Source organism: Oncorhynchus mykiss, chromosome 4, assembly GCF_057628025.1.
Source record: "Oncorhynchus mykiss isolate SJ-2025 chromosome 4, ASM5762802v1, whole genome shotgun sequence".
Classification (NCBI taxonomy): Eukaryota; Metazoa; Chordata; class Actinopteri; order Salmoniformes; family Salmonidae; genus Oncorhynchus; species Oncorhynchus mykiss.
This window is the reverse complement of record NC_143025.1, coordinates 44,991,260-45,013,699: the sequence shown is the minus strand read 5'-3', so window position 1 is coordinate 45,013,699 and position 22,440 is coordinate 44,991,260. Positions and strand designations below refer to the sequence as shown.

Below are 22,440 nucleotides of genomic sequence, written 5' to 3'. Positions count from 1 at the left end.
CTGCTGAGTTGTTTGAGGAAGGAAAGTGAAGGCCCCACACCACTCTCACTTGAGTATCTTAGCATGTTATTTTCTGTTTCTCTTTTTGCACTTTTGTAGCTTTGTCAACTATGTGTGTGTGTTCTATATCTGTTCACTCCTCTCCCAGTTGGATTTACAGACACTCCCCACCCCTTGGCTGCAACCCTTCTAATTGAATGTACCCTGCGCATACAACCCATGTCAAATTCTGGGTCTCTGGCAGCGTTTGGAACTGACAATCTGCTGCAGAGAACGCAGAGTTTGTCTCAGCCTATGCTGCCCTTCAGTCCCTTGACTTTTTAGCCCTGACAGAGCTGTGGATCAACCCAGAGAACACTGCTACTCTTGCTGTTCTCTCATCTGACTACATTTTCTCTCAAAGTCCAAGAGCTTCTGTTCGTCTCGGTGGCAGCACACTAATTTCTCTGACTGGAGATTTTCTCCTTCACCTGTCCATTTCCTTATTTGAATTCCATGCTGTCACTTGTCCACTCAAGCTTAACATTGTTATCTATCGCCCACCTGGTGACTTTGGAGTTTTCTTCCATGAGCTTGGACACCTTGATAGGCTCATTTCCTGACGATTGCTCACCGTTCTCTGTACTTGGTTACTTCTACCTCCCAATGTCTGCCTTCAAATCATTTCTTTCCCCTCTTTTTGACCACCTTTTCCAATCCCTTCCAACTCACAAAGCAGGGAATACGCTTGAACTCCTCTTTACTAGAGGCTGTTTGCCTACTAATCTCACTGCAAACCACCTCCGGGTCTCTGATCGCTACTTTGTTTCCTGATTCGACCCTACACTCCTCCCTTTCTGCATCCTATGATTCACACTGTCCCCTTTCATCCTGGCCCGGCTTGGATTTAACCTCCTGCTCCGTGGCTGAGTGACTCATTGCGAGCTTGCAGAACGGGGCTGCAGGCAGCTGAGCCAAATGGAGAAAAACTAAACTGCCGGAGGACCTGTCATCCTTTCACGCCCTCCACCTTCTCTTCCTCTGTATACGCTGCTAAAGCCACTTTCTATCAATCTACACTTCTAGCTTCTGCTTCTAACCCGAGGGAACTATTTTTCCACCTTCTCCTCCCCCCTTAATCCCCCCCCCCCCCCCATCTGCGTACGACATTGTCAAGCACTTTGAAAAGGTTGACGACATCCGCTCCTCAATCACTCAGCCTACGGAGTCACTAGTCCCACTCACGCAGAATTCCCTTACGCCCTGACCTCTTTCTCCCCTCGCTCTCCAGATGAAATCCTGCGACAAGGGAGGTCTGGCCGCCGACAACCTGCCCGCTCGACCCCATCCCCTCCAGATCATCTCTGGGGAGCTTCTCCCATTCCTCACTTCCCTCATCCCTGACCACTGGCTGTGTCCCCTCTGACTTCAAAACGGCCCAAATCACTCCCCTCAAGAAACCAACACTCATCTGATGTCACCTATAGACCTGTATCCCTTTAATTTCCAAAACACTTGAGCGTGCGGTCTCTGCTCAACTCTCTCGTCATCTCTCTCAGAACCATCTCTTGACCTTAACCAGTCAGGCTTCAAGACTACTCTTCTGTGTCACAGAGACTCTTCGCACTGCCAAAGCTCACTCTCTCTCCTCTGTTCTCATCCTTTTAGATCTAGCCGCTCCCTTCAACACAGTGAACTATCAGATCCTCTCCACCCTCTCAGGGCTGGGTGTCTCAGGCTCCGCCAACTCTTGGATTGTGTCCTACCTGGCAGGCCACTCCTAACAGGTGACGTGTGCACCACATACACTCACTTTTGGTGTGTCTCTCCATCACTGTTGACAACTCCAATATCGCCCTCCTGGAGTGCAAAGAATCTTGGCGTGACCCTAGATGACCGTCAAAACTTGCGTCCACTACACCCCAACACAAGCACCCCCACCCTTCCAAAAACACCTGAAACCGTATCCTCTTTAAAGACATCCCCCTAGCTCTGACTTTGCTGATAGATACTTTGAGGAAAAGTGTCTTTGTCCCACCTAGAAGATGAATGCATTAAGTCGCTCTGGATAAGAACGTCTGCTAAATTACTAAAATGTTGATGCTTGTCTAATGTCAATGCTCCGAAATGAGTTTTGAAAATATAACATCCTTTTGTTTGTTCAACATTGGCATATATACACTTGGAGAAAGGAGAAGAATGCAAATTAAATATTTTTTTAGAGCATTTATTAATGCCGCAAGCAAAACATCACGATAATACAGTGAGGTCATAGCTTCCTTCATTCCATGTTATTGAACCACCTTTTTCTCTTCACCCAATAAACAGAAGAAAAGCCAGAACAGTCCAGTGTGTAACTTAACATCAAGTTCATAATACTCTGTCGTAAAGAAAAGGTCTCGCAGTGTATCAGGGGAGTCTACATAGAGGACTAGTACCACTGCAGGGTATGACTAGGAACACGGCATCAGTACTTGGGAACAGAAAGACAAAGTGAGGTTGTAAAATCAGTGTCTCTACACCTCATTTAACTAATGACTACAAACATGGTTGTTTTTGGTATGTGGGCCATTTTCATTAGGCTCTACAGTAGTAGGTAGTGTTTTGAGGCTCACTCCACACTAAGTGGTTGATTGTCCAGTACGGTCCAGGTTTAGGACCCTCTATGTTGCATTAGAATCGTTAGGGAAATTCCCATTCAAACCAGCATACCATTTGGAATGTTTGCTTAATGGACACTTGTTCTACTTATTCAAAAGCTGTCCTAGAAATTGGGTGGACCATGGAATGTTTTTTATTTTTTTAAGAGCTACTGTATATCTGTTCCACACGGTCCTTACGTCATGAGATTTCTCTGGCTGCACTCCAGCAGGTGAGGCAGGAAGAAGTGTGCCGTCCCGTCATCAGGCAACAGGTCCAGAAACTCCAGTGGATTCAGCTCCATGGCAACCACCACCAGCGTTTCTGTTGTCGGGGAAAATACAGATGTTGCGGCCCAAACTCTCTGAATATTAAAGGGGCGAGTTCTGCATACATATTTTTTATTAATAATATACCGATTTTGATTCTTGAGGAATATAACTTATACATGCCTCATGATCTTAGTTCAACTGTCGTACCCCATCAGAAACCAAAAATATACGCTTGTTTTAGTCCACTGTGTGTAAACAATGTAATTGTAAACAAAAACTCTATAGCCTCAAAACATAGTTAAAACTATAATTTTGATATCATGGATGGGCAATTATTGCATCCATAACACTGTCTATTAATTTAGGACTGGTTACATTTCTCCAGCCCCATCCCTCAGCTGTTTACCAAAACTGCAGATTTCCCATTTTAACTACAGCAAAAGAGGTGACATTATGGAGTTAAACCCTATGCTTGAATCACAGGCTAGTCTAAGTGTACCTTTGAGTGCAGACAGTAAGATGGTGTTCTCTCCCCCTGCTGCTCTGGTTCTCTCACACAGCTCAGGAAACAGTTTCTGCCACCACAGAGTCTGAACAAAATCACATGAATATAATACAAATGTTAGAGTTCAGACTTTAGGATTAAGGTAAGGGGTTGAGGATTTAAGGTTGGGTAGGGTCAGAGGAGTTGGGGCAGTGCGTTTCACAGTAGGGTGAGTTACATAGCAGTACCCACCATTTTGTTATTCTGCAGCTCGTGGTTAGCATAGGGGATGATTGCCTGAGGACATCGGTCTAGAAGCCTCTCGATGGAGCTCTCGTGGCGGTCCAGCTTGGTGGCACAGAGCAAGTGCACACTTAGCCCCGCGTTGTCCCCGTCTGGCAGCTGCTCCAACAGGGGCAGGATGGACGACACATCCAGGGTGGGACCGCACAGCAGGGACTGGGGAGGAGTGGACATTGAGGGTTTATTGTTTGTTCACCATATTGGCTTTATTTTACATGTTGATTGGTTGGTTAATTGATAGACAATGTAGAGAGATTGACCTGTAGTTTCTGGAGGTCCTCCTGGTGATCTTGAATGATACTGACGTGAGCTGGAGTCAGGATGCTGACCCAGGGATATGGCACACCATAGTGAGAACATGAGTTGATCTACAACACAGAAACAATGTTGTGGTCCTGAACTAGCCCACCTGATGCACCTATAAAATGGCTTGATGGTTAGTTGACAATTTGAATCAGGTATGCTGGCTGCAAAATAGTTAAAACATCGGGGGGTCTCCTGAGGAGAGGTTTGAAAACCCCTGATCTACACAACAGATATATAGACAGTCTTACTGTAGGACTACCTCTCTACTACCTCCTAGCTAGGCTATAACCCTGGGGAACATCATGCCATAGTGACAAGAACACAACAAACTACAGAGACAGAAACAAACCAGGTCGTCTGCGGTCTTGAGTGGTTTCATGCCGTGGCTGTCTCGGCGCGTGACGCGGTCAATGTAGACAGAGGTGAGGCGGAACAGCAGCTCCTGGATGACAGCTTCCTGTAATGAGGCCATCAGCAGGGCCTCCCAAAAGTCCACCAGCAGCTGAGGGCCTCCCTGGGGCCCTGACAGGTTCCCACAAAGCTTCTACAGGACACACACATACACATTTCAATACATTCACAATGACACATGAACATTTTAAAGATCATACTTGGGATCAAATCCTGCAGGAAATCCTACAGAAATCCTATAGGAATGACTTACACACAAACACTGTAACCCTAACCTGGAAGAAGAGGTCAGCCTCGTCCAGTTTGACCTTGTTATTCTCGTGTAGCGCAACCATGGCTGCTACCAGCAGACCTTCCTGGCTGTCCCTGAGGTGGCGTGCCAGGAGGGTGGGCACCACCGTGTGCCCTCTGCCATGCAGCAGCAGTTTGTGCTCCTCGATGAACCCATATACCTGCAGCATCTGAGTAGGTATATAGTACATAGACAGTTAAAGCTACAATATGTAACTGTGTAGGCAACCCGACCAAATGTACATAGAAATGTGAGTAATAGATCTGCCCTTCTCATTGAAAGCAAGTTTAAGAAGTGGTAGATCTGTTTTGTGTGTGCTATTTCTATGCTTCCCGTTCTCAAGTTATTTTTTTTGCATCTTTTACTTTTTTTGATTATGGAAAAGATATTTCACAGTGGTTTAGATGGTACAATGATTCTCTACACAATGACTGCTGGTTTTGTCACATAAATGGAATTAGGCGACTTACGATGTCGCTGGAGGGGAGGGCTTGCTGTCTTATCGGCTCTTAACCAACCACGCTGTTTTTTTTTCACATTGTTCGTAACTTGTTTTGTACATAATGTTGCTGCTACTGTGTCTTATGACCGAAAAGAGCTTCTGGACATCAGAACTGCGATTGCTCACCTCAAACTGGATGAGGAGCCCTTCAATGAGTCGGACGGGAGGGATATACTACTACAGACACCCGACCACGCCCAGATCCCCGTGATTCACTGGAGAAGGACTACTTATATTTTGTGGAAAAAGATCAGGGTGCCTGAGAATCAGGCGACGAGTGGCTAATCTGCCCTTGCCTTACGTCCTGCTAGCTAATGTTCAATCGCTGGAAAATAAATGGGACGATCGGAAAGCATGTATATCCTACCAACGGGACATTAAAAATGGTTATTTCTTATGTTTCACTGAGTTGTGGCTGAACGACGACATTAAGAACATACAGCTGTCGGGTTATCCACTCCATTGGCAGGACAGAACAGCAGCCTCTGGTAAGACAAGGGGCAGGGGCCTATGCATATATGTGAAGACAGCTGGTGCACGATATCTAAGGAAACTGCTCTGCCTCCGACCACAAGGCACTACAGAGGGTAGTGCATACGTCCCAGTACATCACCAGGGCCAAGCTTCCTGCCATCCAGGACATCTATACCAGTGTAAGAGGAAGGCCCCAAGCCATAAGACTCCTGAACAGCTAATCAAATGGCTACCCACACTATTTGCATTGCTCCCCCCTCTTCTACACTGTTGATACTCTGTTATTATCTATGCATAGACACTTTAATAACTCTACCTACATGTACATATAACCTCAATACTGGTGCCACCACACATTGACATTGACTCTGTACTGGTACCCCCTGTATATAGCCCCACTATTGTTATATACTGCTGCTCTTTCATTATTTGTTATTCTTATCTTATCTTTTTTTCCCCTGTTTTCTTTAAACTGCATTGTTGGTTAATGGCTTGTAAGTAAGCATTTCACTGTAAGGTCTACTTTATACTATAAATTCACTTCCGGCGCCGACAGAGATGGCCGCCTCGCTTCGCGTTCCTAGGAAACTATGCAGTTTTTTTACGTGTTATTTCTTACATTAGTACCCCAGGTCATCTTAGGTTTCATTACATACAGTCGAGAAGAACTACTGAATATAAGATCAGCGTCAACTCACCATCAGTACGACCAAGAATATGTTTTTCGCGACGCGGATCCTGTGTTCTGCCTTACAAACAGGACAACGGAGTGGATCCCATGCAGCGACCCAAAAAAACGACTCCGAAAAAGAGGGAAACGAGGCGGTCTTCTGGTCAGACTCCGGAGACGGGCACACCGTGCACCACTCCCTAGCATTCTTCTTGCCAATGTCCAGTCTCTTGACAACAAGGTTGATGAAATCCGAGCAAGGGTAGCATTCCAGAGGGACATCAGAGACTGTAACGTTCTTTGCTTCACGGAAACATGGCTCACTGGAGAGACGCTATCCGAGGCGGTGCAGCCAACGGGTTTCTCCATGCATCGCGCCGACAGAAACAAACATCTTTCTGGTAAGAAGAGGGGCGGGGGCGTATGCCTTATGGCTAACGTGACATGGTGTGATGAAAGAAACATACAGAATCCTTCTGTTCACCTGATTTAGAATTCCTCACAATCAAATGTAGACCGCATTATCTACCAAGAGAATTCTCTTCGATTATAATCACAGCCGTATATATCCCCCCAAGCAGACACATCGATGGCTCTGAACGAACTTTATTTAACTCTTTGCAAACTGGAAACCATTTATCCGGAGGCTGCATTCATTGTAGCTGGGGATTTTAACAAGGCTAATCTGAAAACAAGACTCCCTAAATTTTATCAGCATATCGATTGCGCAACCAGGGGTGGAAAGACCTTGGATCATTGTTACTCTAACTTCCGCGACGCATATAAGGCCCTGCCCTGCCCCCCTTTCGGAAAAGCTGACCACGACTCCATTTTGTTGATCCCTGCCTACAGACAGAAACTAAAACAAGAGGCTCCCACGCTGAGGTCTGTCCAACGCTGGTCCGACCAAGCTGACTCCACACTCCAAGACTGCTTCCATCACGTGGACTGGGATATGTTTCGTATTGCGTCAGATAACAATATTGACGAATACGCTGATTCGGTGTGCGAGTTCATTAGAACGTGCGTTGAAGATGTCGTTCCCATAGCAACGATTAAAACATTCCCTAACCAGAAACCGTGGATTGATGGCAGCATTCGCGTGAAACTGAAAGCGCGAACCACTGCTTTTAATCAGGGCAAGGTGTCTGGTAACATGACCGAATACAAACAGTGCAGCTATTCCCTCCGCAAGGCTATCAAACAAGCTAAGCGTCAGTACAGAGACAAAGTAGAATCTCAATTCAACGGCTCAGACACAAGAGGCATGTGGCAGGGTCTACAGTCAATCACGGACTACAGGAAGAAATCCAGCCGAGTAACGGACCAGGATGTCTTGCTCCCAGGCAGACTAAATAACTTTTTTGCCCGCTTTGAGGATAATACAGTGCCACTGACACGGCCTGCAACGAAAACATGCGGTCTCTCCTTCACTGCACCCGAGGTGAGTAAGACATTTAAACGTGTTAACCCTCGCAAGGCTGCAGGCCCAGACGGCATCCCCAGCCGCGCCCTCAGAGCATGCGCAGACCAGCTGGCCGGTGTGTTTACGGACATATTCAATCAATCCCTATACCAGTCTGCTGTTCCCACATGCTTCAAGAGGGCTAGCATTGTTCCTGTTCCCAAGAAAGCTAAGGTAACTGAGCTAAACGACTACCGCCCTGTAGCACTCACTTCCGTCATCATGAAGTGCTTTGAGAGACTAGTCAAGGACCATATCACCTCCACCCTACCTGACACCCTAGACCCACTCCAATTTGCTTACCGCCCAAATAGGTCCACAGACGATGCAATCTCAACCACACTGCACAACGCATCACCGGGGGCAAACTACCTGCCCTCCAGGACACCTACACCACCCGATGTCACAGGAAGGCCATAAAGATCATCAAGGACATCAACCACCCGAGCCACTGCCTGTTCACCCCGCTATCATCCAGAAGGCGAGGTCAGTACAGGTGCATCAAAGCTGGGACCGAGAGACTGAAAAACAGCTTCTATCTCAAGGCCATCAGACTGTTAAACAGCCACCACTAACATTGAGTGGCTGCTGCCAACACACTGACACTGACTCAACTCCAGCCACTTTAATAATGGGAATTGATGGGAAATGATGTAAATATATCACTAGCCACTTTAAACAATGCTACCTTATATAATGTTACTTACCCTACATTATTCATCTCATATGCATACGTATATACTGTACTCTATATCATCGACTGTATCCTTATGTAATACATGTATCACTAGCCACTTTAACTATGCCACTTTGTTTACATACTCATCTCATATGTATATACTGTACTCGATACCATCTACTGTATCTTGCCTATGCTGCTCTGTACCATCACTCATTCATATATTCTTTCTCCCCTTACACTGTGTATAAGACAGTAGTTTTGGAATTGTTAGTTAGATTACTTGTTGGTTATTACTGCATTGTCGGAACTAAAAGCACAAGCATTTCGCTACACTCGCATTAACATCTGCTAACCATGTGTATGTGACAAATAAAATTTGATTTGATTTATATGTTCTATACCTGTTGTATTCGGCGCATGTGACAAATAAAATTTGATTTCAACTATTAGAATTTCAGCACCCAGGAAATGGCGGAGCGATTTCTGCCTATTGCGCCTTTAAATTACACACATCATGGAAATACGCAGTAGTACGTATACCACATCTACATACTAAACCACTTTATTTGGATCCACAGTGAAACATCACAGTACAATATAATCTACATTTCAATAGACACACACAGTCAACACACACGAACCTCTGTGTGTCTGTCCATGTGTTGTCTGTAGAGCTGCAGGTCTCCCATGCGGAGGGCCAGGGCAGCCTTGGAGAGAGTGAGGGGTACAGAGGGGGCTCCGATGGACTCCAGGCGCTCTAGGTGGGCCAGGCCACTGTCAGGGCTGGCTCTGACCATGGAGGGGCTGGCTATAACATGGGGGAGCTGGGACGGCTCAGCCACACCGAAGATATCCAGCACCTTGTTGGCTGTCTCCTACATTACACACACAGGCAAGAACCCTTGACTAGCAACATTCAACACTATTGAATCAGATGCGCTTGTGTTGGAATTTAACAAAAATGTGGAATGGCTGGAGGTCTCCAAGGACTGGTGTAGCTACCTCAGTGAGCTCCTCCATGGTCTCCTCATAGAGTGAGTGTTTGAGGAAGAAGAGGAACCCCTTCCCATAGCCACAGGGGCTGCTGGACAGACACCTGTTCCTGGAGATCACCTCTGTCACAGACAGGCCTGACATCTTATAGTAGGGCAGGGCCAGGTGGCAGTCACGCTTATCAAACCTACACATACAGTTGGGCAAAAAAGTATTTAGTCAGCCACCAATTGTGCAAGTTCTCCCACTTAAAAAGATGAGAGAGGCCCATTTTCATCATAGGTACACTTCAACTATGACAGACAAAATTAGAAAAAAAATCCAGAAAATCACATTGTAGGATTTTTTATGAATTTATTTGCAAATTATGGTGGAAAATAAATATTTGGTCACCTACAAACAAGCAAGAGTTCTGGCTCTCACAGACCTGTAACTTCTTCTTTAAGAGGCTCCTCTGTCCTCCACTCGTTACCTGTATTAATGGCACCTGTTTGAACTTGTTATCAGTATAAAAGACACCTGTTCACAACCTCAAACAGTCACACTCCAAACTCCACTATGGCCAAGATCAAAGAGCTGTCAAAGGACACCAGAAACAAAATTGTAGACCTGCACCAGGCTGGGAAGACTGAATCTGCAATAGGTAAGCAGCTTGGTTTGAAGAAATCAACTGTGGGAGCAATTATTAGGAAATGGAAGACATACAAGACCACTGATAATCTCCTTCGATCTGGGGCTCCACGCAAGATCTCACCCCGTGGGGTCTAAATGATCACAAGAACAGTGAGCAAAAATCCCAGAACCACATGGGGGGACCTAGTGAATGACCTGCAGAGAGCTGGGACCAAAGTAACAAAGCCTACCATCAGTAACACACTACGCCGCCAGGGACTCAAATCCTGCAGTGCCAGACATGTCCCCCTGCTTAAGCCAGTACATGTCCAGGCCCGTCTGAAGTTTGCTAGAGAGCATTTGGATGATCCAGAAGAAGATTGGGAGAATGTCATATGGTCAGATGAAACCAAAATATAACTTTTTGGTAAAAACTCAACTCGTTGTGTATGGACAAAGAATGCTGAGTTGCATCCAAAGAACACCATACCTGCTGTGAAGCATGGGGGTGGAAACATCATGCTTTGGGGCTGTTTTTCTGCAAAGGGACCAGGATGACTGATCCGTGTAAAGGAAAGAATGAATGGGGCCATGTATCGTGAGATTTTGAGTAAAAACCTCCTTACATCAGCAAGGGCATTGAAGATGAAACGTGGCTGGGTCTTTCAGCATGACAATGATCCCAAACACACCGCCCGGGCAACGAAGGAGTGGCTTCGTAAGAAGCATTTCAAGGTCCTGGAGTGGCCTAGCCAGTCTCCAGATCTCAACCCCATAGAAAATCTTTGGAGGGAGTTGAAAGTCTGTGTTGCCCAGCAACAGCCCCAAAACATCACTGCTCTAGAGGAGATCTGCATGGAGGAATGGGCCAAAATACCAGCAACAGTGTGTGAAAACCTTGTGAAGACTTACAGAAAACGTTTGACCTCGGTCATTGCCAACAAAGGGTATATAACAAAGTATTGAGATAAACTTTTGTTATTGACCAAATACTTATTTTCCACCATAATTTGCAAATACATTCATAAAAAATCCTACAATGTGATTTTCTGGATTTTTTTTCTAATTTTGTCTGTCATAGTGTACCTATGATGAAAATTACAGGCCTCTCTCATCTTTTTAAGTGGGAGAACTTGCACAATTGGTGGCCATAAGTACTTTTTTGTCCCACTGTATGTGGAAGAGACAGTCACACTTCACATTAAGTGTCCAGTAACATATTTGAAAAATAGTTGTTGACAAATGGGCAAACCAGTCCAAAAACAAAACAACAAAATCAATCAATCAATTAGCTAACATATTATTCAATAAACTAGCATATTAATCAACTAACATACTGTATCAATAAATAAATAAATAACATATCAATCTACCTTGATTTTAATGTGACCCCGAACCAACTGACCTACTGAAGCAGTCTCCTAAATGTGCACAGCTCTCCTGGAAGGCCTGCTGTAGCTCCTGTCTGTCTATTGTTCTGTCAGTGGTGCTGCCTATTTTGTCTGTTGTTGTATATCCCAGGGACTGGGCTAGGTTCTGGTCACTGCTCTGAGGCTGCTCCACTGGATTTCCCACCCGGGGGTCCAGGAGCGTGGCTCTCAGGAGGAGGTGGGCCTCACTGAGCAGGTGCAGACAGCTCTGAGACAGAGGGTTGGTCTCCTCATACTTCTTACTATACTCCACCTAGCCCAGAGAAAAGGTTAATTGTTGAATGCAAGGTTAAACAGCATAAACACATCATTCAGCACAACAGAGCCAAAGAAAAATGAATGGTAAAAATGAGTAATGTCTCGTAAACATTAAGGCTTTGGTTGACATGTTGTTCTGGTGTTGAGGTGCTGTACCATCTCATTGTAGAGTTGGAGTGGGGGGACGGTGTTGACCACGTATAGATTCCAGCCGCGACTCATCTCAATGGGATCCCGGGGCTTGGTGGAGGATGACTTCCTGTTCCTGGGATCAGAGGTCAGGGAAGCAAGAAGTACAGTCAGCTCATCTCCATAACGCCAGTCACTTCTGTAACACCGGTCATTCTGGGCCACAGATGGCTGATATTATAGCTTCTAGGTCAGAAACTACTTCACTATTTGTGATTTTATGAAGCCTGTGCCGGTGGAAAAATGTTGATATGGGGCGCTGTCCTCAAACAATCGCAGGGCATGCTATCGCTGTAAAGCATATTGTAAATCTGACAATGCAGTTAGATGAATAAGAATTTAAGCTTTTAACCGATATGAGACACTTGTATGTACCTAAATGTTTAATATCCATAATTTTTATGATTATTTATTTGAATTGTGCTACCTCCAATTTCACCGGAAGTTGTCGACAGGTGTCCCGCTAGGCATTGACTGACCTTTATGTCTTAAAGTAATGATGGACTGTAATTTCTCTTTGCTTATTTGAGCTGTTCTTGCCATAATATGGACGTGGCCTTTTACCAAACAGGGCTATCGTCTGTATACCACCCCTACCATGTAACAACACAACTGACTGGCTTAAATGAAATTCCACAATTTACTTTTAACAAAACCTGTTAACTGAAATGCATTCCAGGTGACTACCTAATGAAGCTGGTTGAGAGAATGCCAAGAGTGTGCAAAGCTGTCATCTAGGCAAACGGTGGCTACTTTGAATCTCAAATATATTTTTTGGTTACGACATGATGCCATATGTGTTATTTCATCATTTTTGATGTCTTCACTATTATTCTACAATGTAGAAAATAGCAAAAATAAAGAAAAACCCCGGGATGAGTAGGTGTGTCCAAACTTTTGACTGGTTCTGCATATCCTTACAATGCATTCTTTTGAATACCAATGTGAGGAAATAGAGTGTAGTTTCAGTGCTTCATAAATGATGGGTGTGTGTAGTGACAATGTTTCTGTAATTGTACTACACAGAAAGCTGTTATATGGGTATGATCAGATTTTGTCTGGGTGATTTGGCCAAAATATGTCACAATATTTTTACATTTTTGACAGTATTTCATATTTCTGAATAATATAACCTCTAAATTTGTATTATGAAAAGTGCACGACACCTGGGAAGGCAACAAATGAATTCTAAGTGGTTTTAACAGGCTTTCTACATACGGATTGTTTTATACTCAACCAAACTAGGTCAAAACTGACAGTGAAGTAACTTTAAATTAATTTATCTGTATCAAAATACCATTATAAACTCAGCAAAAAAAGAAAATGTCCCCTTTTCAGGACCCTGTCTTTTAAATGTCATTCGTAAAAATCTAAATAACTTCACAGATCTTTTGTAAAGAGTTTAAACACTGTTTCCCATGCTTGTTCAATAAACAATTAATGAACATGCACCTGTGGAACGGTCGTTAAGACACTAACAACTTACAGACGGTAGGCAATTAAGGTCACAGTTATGAAAAATTTGGACACTAAAGAGGCCTTTCTACTGAATCTGAAAAACACCAAAAGAAAGATGCCCAAGGTCCCTGCTCATCTGCGTGAACGTGCCTTAGGCATGCTGCAAGGAGGCATGAGGACTACAGATGTGGCCAGGGCAATAAATTGCAATGTCCGTACTGTGAGACGCCTAAGACAGCTACAGGGAGACAGGATGGACAGCTGATTGACCTCGCAGTGGCAGACCACGTGTAAAACACCTGAACAGGATCGGTACATCCGAACATCACACCTGTGGGACAGGTACAGGATGGCAACAACAACTACCTGAGTTACACCAGGAACGCACAATCCCTCCATCAGTGCTCAGACTGACCGCAATAGGCTGAGAGAGGCTGGACTAAGGGCTTGTAGGCCTGTTGTAAGGCAGGTTCTCACCAGACATCACTGGCAACAACGTTGCCTATGGGCACTAACCCACCGTCGCTGAACCAGACAGGACTGGCAAAAAGTGCTCTTCACTGACGAGTCGCGTTTTTGTCTCACCAGTGGTGATGGTCGGATTCATGTTTATCGTCGAGGGAATGAGCGTTACACCGAGGCCTGTACTCTGGAGCGCGATCATTCGTCATGGTCTGGGGCGATGTGTCACAGCATCATCAAACTGAGCTTTTTCTGATTGCAGGCAATCTCAACGCTGTGCATTACAGGGAAGACATCCTCCTCTCTCATGTGGTACCCTTCTTGCAGTCTCATCCTGACATGACCATCCAGCATGACAATGCCACCAGCCATACTGCTCGTTCTGTGCGTGATTTCCTGCAAGACAGGAATGTCAGTGTTCTGCCATGGACAGCGAAGAGCCCGCATCTCAATCCCATTGAGCACGTCTGGGACCTGTTGGATCGGCGGGTGAGGGCTAGGGCCATTCCCCTAGAAATGTCCGGGAACTTGCAGGTGCCTTGGTGGAAGACTGGGGAAACATCTCACAGCAAGAACTGACAAATCTGGTGCAGTCCATCAGGAGGAGATGCACTGCAGTACTTAAAGCAGCTGGTGGCCACACCAGATACTGACTGTTACTTTTGACCCCCCCCCCCTTTATTCAGGGACACATTATTCCATTTCTGTTAGTCGCATGTCTGTGGAACTTGTTCAGTTCATGTCTCAGTTGTAGAATCTTGTTATGTTCATACAAATATTTACACATATTAAGCTTGCTGAAAATAAACGCAGTTGACAGTTAGAGGACGTTACTTTTTTTTAGATGGTATTGAAAAAATGTATACCGGTTTACCTTAAAATATGATATCGGCCAGCCCTAGATCAGACGTCTTACCATAGATCTATAACATTCTCATAATTTGAATTGGTCAGATTTTGAAGAAGTATTTAGTTTGGTTTGAGTCAATTGCACAGGTATATTTCCTTTCTAATCAAGTGCAGCTCTAGCTATGACAACAGTCTCTGACTGTGTGTGTGTGTGTGACCTACAGGTTCCTGCGAGCTTCCCTCTCTGGGTCCTCCCTGGTCTCCACGTCTGCAGCGGTTAGCAGGACGATGTGGTGGCGATCGTGACACAGAGCCTTTAGACCAATGAACAGCTGGATCCGCAAAGCACACACCTCCATGGTGATGGGAGGACAGGCCTGCACAACACAACAGCCAGTTACACTTAAGCGACGTATTACCTGGTGGTTGTTTACGTTTAGTCTGTGAAATTGTAATTACCACTTTTGCATCTTTGGGATTCATTAAAATAATCACATGAATGTTGCTACATGCCAACCGTTTCTTGCAGATGTTATGGTCTTACACTGGAAACCGAAGGTGGCTTAAATGGTTTTGTTTGAATATGGGTCACAGGGCAGGGTAAATAGTCAAGAAACAAAGTCACACTTTAGTAGCCTTTCGGGTAAATTCGATCAACTTCTATGCCTGTGCGCTTCCAACAATGAATCTTTCAGCACTTCACTCACGGCGGGCACAGCACCCCAGGCACAGTTGCTGCGAGAAACTGTAGGATATATGGGACTCTTCGTAGTTCTTTGTGTGATTCGCTACCAGCTATGATACAAAACGTCAGAAATACTTTGAAAATAGCTGCAGCAGCAATTCTTTGCACATGCACTCACACTTTACTTTTTCAGTTCGCACACATCAATTTCTTAGGCGCATATGCGAGTGTGCTGCTCTGTTTCCACTGTGTAACTGTTTGGCACGCACACATGTATAAACACAAACTGCAACTGTGTAAGTGGTTGTCATTTTGATCCCTTTCCAGCTCCTCCATCTTTGTGAATCTAACACACTGATCTTGAGCCAAGCAGCCATCCATCTGTAGTTCTGCAGGAGCTCTTATCCACTTTAATGGCTTCCTGTCTCATTGTGTAGCAGGGCCAATCAGAGCACAGCCAACCGAGGCACAGCCAATCACACACAAGTAGGGAAGACACAGTCAAAGCGTCCTTCAGATCAATAATGAGGAGGTCTAATGCATAGAGATCTGTCTTCCATTAGCTAAGGGCAGTGGAGTGATCCTCACCTTCATGGTGGTATCGATGTAAGGGTCCTCAGCTCTGGCTGCCACTGCAGAACACCTCACTGAGAAACACTGGAGAGCATTCCTGCCAAACACACAGGTACTATTACGTTTAGAAGAGGTAGATGAGACCAGTCTCAAATAATCAATCAATCAGTAATATCTGTCTCCTGAACTTCGTATTCTTTCTCCTGTCCTTACTTGGTGATGATGTGGAGGAAGAGGTCAGTGAGGACGGCCTGCTGGGCTTTCTCTGGATACTGATAGACTGAGACCATCTCCACTCCACCCCTCACGCTGTACACGTAGCCCGTGTTGGGCAGCGAGAAGAAACAGAATACACACGTCGGCTCCACCCCTCTCCCCCCCTCAGCACACACTTCCTGGTTACCTGGTTGTCAGGGAGAGAAGACCAATAGAAAAGAAAGGGATGAGGAGTGAAGGAGGGAATGTAGAAATAGGTCCTACTTTAAAATATGTGTGCCTCCTACTTACCTATGGATTTACAGTACATGTTAGTTCCATAGGCAGGGAGAGCATAAGGAAGGTATGACTCACTGGTGAATACAGGGTGGAACTGCAGGGAGTGCAGGCGGGTATCCTCCACACTGCAGCCTTGGAAGAAGTCTGGAGCAAAACGTCTGGAGGGGAGACCCAATAGGATGAGACCAACCCCTAGTACGTACGTACGTAGACAGACACACAGAGACAGACAGACAAGGGCTCCCAGTGGCGCAACGGTCTAAGGCACTGCATCTCAGTGCAAGGAGGGGAGACCCAATAGGATGAGACCAACCCCTAGTACGTACGTACGTACGTACACAGACAGACAGACAGACAGAGACAGACAGACAAGGGCTCCCAGTGGCGCAACGGTCTAAGGCACTGCATCTCAGTGCAAGAGGCGTCATTTCAGTCCCTGGTTTGAATCCAGGCTGAATCACATCCGGCTGTGATTAAAAGTCCCATAAGGCAGCGCTCAATTGGTCCAGCATCGTCAGGGTTTGGCCGGGGTAGGCAGTCATTGTAAATAATAATTTGTTCTTAACGGACTTGCCTAGTTAAATAAAAATAAAAAAACACGACAACAGCTCCCACACGTACACACCTGTATAAGATATAGGTGATAGCGAGGATACCCCTGGCCTCACTCTCCATGCCTGTCCACTCCAGAGAGACCTTGACCCCACAGTCCTTAGCCCTGTCCCCCAGCAGCTCCTGGTGCTTAGGGAATATGAAGAAGTCATCCTGATCAAGGTGACCAGCAAGACCCTCTTTCCTCACCTCTGGGGAATACAAAGACAAGATAAACACAACCCAATCAGACAGAATACACAACCACACCATTTACGGTGCAGTTTGTAGTACACTGTATTCAGACCCCTTTACTTTTCCCACATTTTGATACGTTACAGCCTTATTCTACCACCGTAGGGATGGTGCCAGGTTTCCTCCAGATGTGATGCTTGGCATTCAGGCCAAAGAGTTCAATCTTGGTTTTATTAGACCAGAAAATCTTGTTTCTCATGGTCTGAGAGTCTTTAGGTGCCTTTTGGCAAACTCCAAGCAATCTATCATGTGCCTTTTACTGAGGAGTGGCTTCCGTCTGGCCACTGTACCATAAAGGCCTGATTGGTGGAGTGATGCAGAGATGGGAGAAGCTTCCAGAAAGACAACCATCTCCACAGAGGAAATCTAGAGCTCTGTCAGAGTGACCATCAGGTTCTTGGTCACCTCCCTGACCAAGGCCCTTCTCCCCCGATTGCTTAGTTTGGCAGGGCGGTCAGCTCTAGGAAGAGTCTTGGTGGTTCCAAACATCTTAAATGTACGAATAATGGAGACCAATGTGTTCTTGTGGACCTTCAATAATGCAGAAATGTTTTGGTACCCTTCCCAGATCTGTGCCTCGACACAATCCTGTCTCGGTCCTCTCCGGACAATTCCTTCGACTTCATGGCTTGGTTTTTGCTCTGACATTCACTGTCAACTGTGGGACCTTATATAGACAGGTGTGTGCCTTTCCAAATCATGTCCAATCAATAGAATTTACCACAAGTCGACTCCAATCAAGTTGTAGAAACATTCCAAGGATGATCAATGGAAACAGGATGCACCAGAGCTCTATTTTGAATCTCATAGCAAAGGGTCGGAATACTTATGTAAATAAGGTATTCGCAAAAAAAGCACAATCGTTGCACGAATGTACCAAACCATAAACGTCAATGCCTTTCTTAAAATCAATACACAGAAGTATATATTTTTTAAACTGCATATTTAGTTTAAAGAAATTCATGTTAGCAGGCAACATTAACTCAGGAAATTGTGTCACCTCTCTTGCTTTCACTGCACACAGAGTCAGGGTATATGCAACAGTTTGGGCCGCCTGGCTCGTTGCGAACTAATTTGCCAGAATTTTACATAATTATGACATAACATTGAAGGTTGTGGAATGTAGCTGCAATATTTAGACTTAGGGTTGCCACCCGTTCGATAAAATACGGAACGGTTCCGTATTTCACTGAAAGAATAAACGTTTTGTTTTTGAAATGATCGTTTCCGGATTTGACCATATTAATGACCAAAGGCTCGTATTTCAATGTGTTTATTATATTATAATTAAGTCTATGATTTGATAGAGCAGTCTGACTGAGCGATGGTAGGCAGCAGCAGGCTCGTAAGCATTCATTCAAACTTTACTGCGTTTGCCAGCAGCCCTTAGCAATGCTTGAACCACAGCACTATTTATGACTTGAAGCCTTGAAAATAAAAGAGAGCCGCACACTCTAGGAGCTCAGATGCAAAAATATAATTACCAACGTTTCGACAGCCAAGCTGTCTTCATCAGGGTATCAACTCCTGAGATTAGGCTGGCAATACTAAAGTGCCTATTAGAACATCCAATAGTCAAAGGTATATGAAATACAAATGGTATAGAGAGAAATAGTTGACGCGTCATATTTCCTATAATAACTACAACCTAAAACTTCTTAACTGTGAATATTGAAGAACTTGGAATATTGAACCACCAGCTTTCATATGTTCTGAGAAAGGAACTTAAAAGTTAGCTTTTTTAGATGGCACATATTGCACTTTGACTTTCTTCTCCAACACTGTGTTTTTGCATTTTAACCAAATTGAGCATGTTTTATTACTTATTTGAGACTAAATAGATTTTATTTATGTATTATATTAAGTTAAAATATGTGTTCATTGTTCATTCTGTTTTGTTGTAATTGTCTGTATTACAAATATATATAATACATTAATTAATTAAATTGGACGATTAATCGGTATCGGCTTTTTTGTCCTCCAATAATTGGTATTATGATTATGAAAAATCATAAATCGGCCAACCTCTAGTGTATACGTACGTCAATGTTATTCTCAGAGGCAACCCATCATATCCCAGTCAGCGTGATCAAAACAATCTTGAAGCATGGATTCCGATTGGTCATACCAGTGTTGAACGGCCCTTACTACGTGTACTTCCTGTTTGAGTTTCTGCCTTTCAGAAGGGAGGACAGGATGGAGGCATGATCTGATTTGCTGAAGGGAGGGCGGGGGAGGGCCTTGTAGCCGTCCCGGAAGGGAGATTAGTAATGGTTGAGAGTTTTTTAAGCACAAGTGGTGCAGGAAATGTGTCGATAAAACATTGGTCATGTTTTCTTTAGAGTTGCCTTATTAAAGTCCCCAGCTACAATAAATGCAGCCTCAGGATATGCGGTTTCCAATTTACACAAAGTCCAGTGTAGTTCCTTGAGAGCCGTCAGTATCGACTTGATGGGGAATATACACGGCTGTGACGATAACCGAAGAGAATTCTCTCAGGAGGTAATGCCGTCGGCATTTGATTGTGAGGTATTCTAGGTCGGGTGAACAAAAGGACTTGAGTTCCTGTACATTACCACATCACACCATGAGTAGTTAATCATGAAACACACTGTGTAGAGCTAATCGAGTTACCTATCTCATTGTTGTGTTCTGCTCCAGTGATCATATCCTTGGGGACTAGACAGTGGTCCTGGGACTTCTTGTCAGCTGACTTCTGGGTAGGGGCGGAGCCAGGAAGTCTCTCCAGCTTGACCACCAGCACTTCGAGCTCTGCCTGCAGGGCAATGTACCCCGCACAGATCGCCACCTGCAGGCAGTGATGGCAACGTTAATAAATACTCTATTAAAGAATATTTTGTATGCAAAGTTTGCATTACAGAATTAACTTCCCAAACCCTAACCTCGTCCTCACCAGGCTAAATGCTACCAAATATAACAGGCTCCACAGAAAGAACTGGCTGGTAGATGAGATTACCGAAATCCCAACCCCTACCTGTTGGGGCGACAGTCCTGGGAGGTGGAGGATCAGACAACGCTCAAAGTCCAGGATGGAGAGCTTATCGTTGAGGGCCTGTCTCTTGAGACTGAACAGCACCAGGCTCTTAGGACAGCCCACCAGCAGGTCCCCTGTCACCCCACAGCACGCTACACACAGTGGGCGCTCAAACAGCGGAATCTCAATGATCTCCATCTGCTCCTTGGGAGCCCCACGCATGGATGAGCCACGCAGGAAGTGGCCCAGCAGACGCACACCCACACGTGTCTTCTCGGCCACCTGGTAGCGCCAGTTGGTGTAGGTGCGGAGGTAGGTGACATTGTTCTTCTCCTCGATGGTCACCAGGTAGTCCCCTGGGGTGGGAGGGCAAGACAAGGGATGACAGAGGAGAGAGGATTGAGAACACGGATGAGAACATCGTCATGAGTGGAGAGTTATTTCATTATTATATTCCAAATTAATTCATTTATATTCTGTGGGAAATTAGCCTGGATGAATTTTCAATGTAAGACACTTTTTTTTACAAGGGATCTAAATTAGACTACTGTTTTTTTTTTCTTTGACTGAATTTACAAACTCTAGCTATACACACATGCTGATGCACCGCACTCCCTCAGCAGTTTACCAAAGTACTGTATGAAAATAGGCTTAAACTGCTTCTCCAATAGAAATCCCTGATCAAACTTTCAGGTGATGTCTTGGCAACGTTGGCTAGCAAAGCTCATGGTAGAAACACTCGGTTCTAACGGTCGTCTCGATCCGAACAGTGCATTTGCACCCATACAAAAAAAAGATTGCCGTTTTGAAACTGCAGTAAAATGCAGTAACTGCATCGGACTGTGGTATTTTGGACGCAGTAATTGCAGCATACTGCAGTCATACTGCACCCTAACTAAAGTTATATTACAGTGTACTGCAGTTATACTGCATTCGAGGTGCGCAACTTTCACTGGGGACAGGGAGGCCATGCCCTCCCCACATTCTGAAATTGCCTTTTTGTCCCCACCAGTTTTATAATAAATGATGCGGCGTTGTGCTTTAGGACCACGCGGACGCTTATGAGCAGCCGGGTAGGCTGTTTTGAGTATTTATCCAACTGGATAAAAACAAGAAATAATAATAATGTTCCCCCCACTTCTAAAACCAAAGTTGTGCCCCTGCTGCAATCTTTTTTCGCATGGGCAGGCCATCAAATCAAAGGCACTCCTTCGATATAAAAGTTGTTTTTGACGAAAATGAGGGGGGTGCGCCGTAATAACATGTTCAACTACTTAAGAAATTGTCTCGAATCGAGGTCGTGCCTTTAGATTTCGAGAAAACTAACAACAAAGGAAGAATGTTTCACTCATTGACTTCTCACACCCCTAACCCCGGCATGTTTGCTGCGCCTCTGGGTTTATAAACAATGTGAGTAAACAACAGCGCAAAGACAGAAAGGATAAGTGGAATTAAGTGACACACCTATCTCGCTGTGCAGGATGCTCTGCACAGTCCCCATGGTGGCGAAGCGGCAGATAAGAGGACACCCCTCCGCTTCCAGTTGAAATGCCTCGATCTTGCATCCTCCCGCGGACTCCACAAACAAGACACCCCCGCCACAACACACTAACCCAGGCTCCTGTTCGGCTTGCACGATTTGCTGGGAAGCGAAGGGATGGCAGTTGTATACGTGAACCATCTTCACTGTTTTTCCCGTAATTTACGTCGAGAAACACGATGTGTACATCAAGGTAGATACATCGCTTCTGTCCGGATAATACGGGGCTTTGTTTTCACTGTCGAGGTCAGCCAGCTACACCCAGAGGCTAGCTAGCTAGATAACTTGATCATATCACATGCCCCCACCGTCTTGTGATGAGCAGGCAGAATTCGTTTATCTTGAAAATTAGTTTTTTTTTTTACCTAGTCCCTGGTAAGTTTACTCTACTTGCTCTTTTCTACACAGAAATCCTAAGTATACGCTAACTATATCTGAAAGGGAACACAGTTTGAAGAATTCATGCGGTGCTAATTGTGAAAGTGAAAACCAGAAACAACAACTCCATCTCCAGCGATGATTGGTTGATTTCCCTGTCATTTAAGGCGCTGTGACTTTCATTTGCTATTGTGCAC

The 22,440-nt window shown here is 44.9% G+C and overlaps 1 protein-coding gene across 1 annotated transcript; it reads right to left on the bottom strand.

Moving 5' to 3' along the window:
- Positions 1-676: 676 nt before the first annotated feature.
- LOC110521849 (BLOC-2 complex member HPS3) lies at positions 677-22,074 on the bottom strand. The gene is made up of 18 exons (XM_021599777.3): positions 21,790-22,074; positions 20,326-20,681; positions 19,965-20,139; positions 17,110-17,287; positions 16,560-16,642; positions 16,203-16,392; positions 16,005-16,086; positions 14,954-15,108; positions 11,930-12,038; positions 11,491-11,768; positions 9,483-9,660; positions 9,122-9,355; positions 4,671-4,856; positions 4,334-4,528; positions 3,939-4,046; positions 3,628-3,834; positions 3,391-3,481; positions 677-2,943 (listed from the first exon to the last, which is right to left on the bottom strand). The coding sequence occupies exons 1-18, from the start codon at positions 22,004-22,006 to the stop codon at positions 2,816-2,818; spliced, it is 3,150 nt and encodes a 1,049-aa protein (XP_021455452.3). The 5' UTR covers positions 22,007-22,074; the 3' UTR covers positions 677-2,815.
- Between the last annotated feature and the right edge of the window lie 366 nt (positions 22,075-22,440).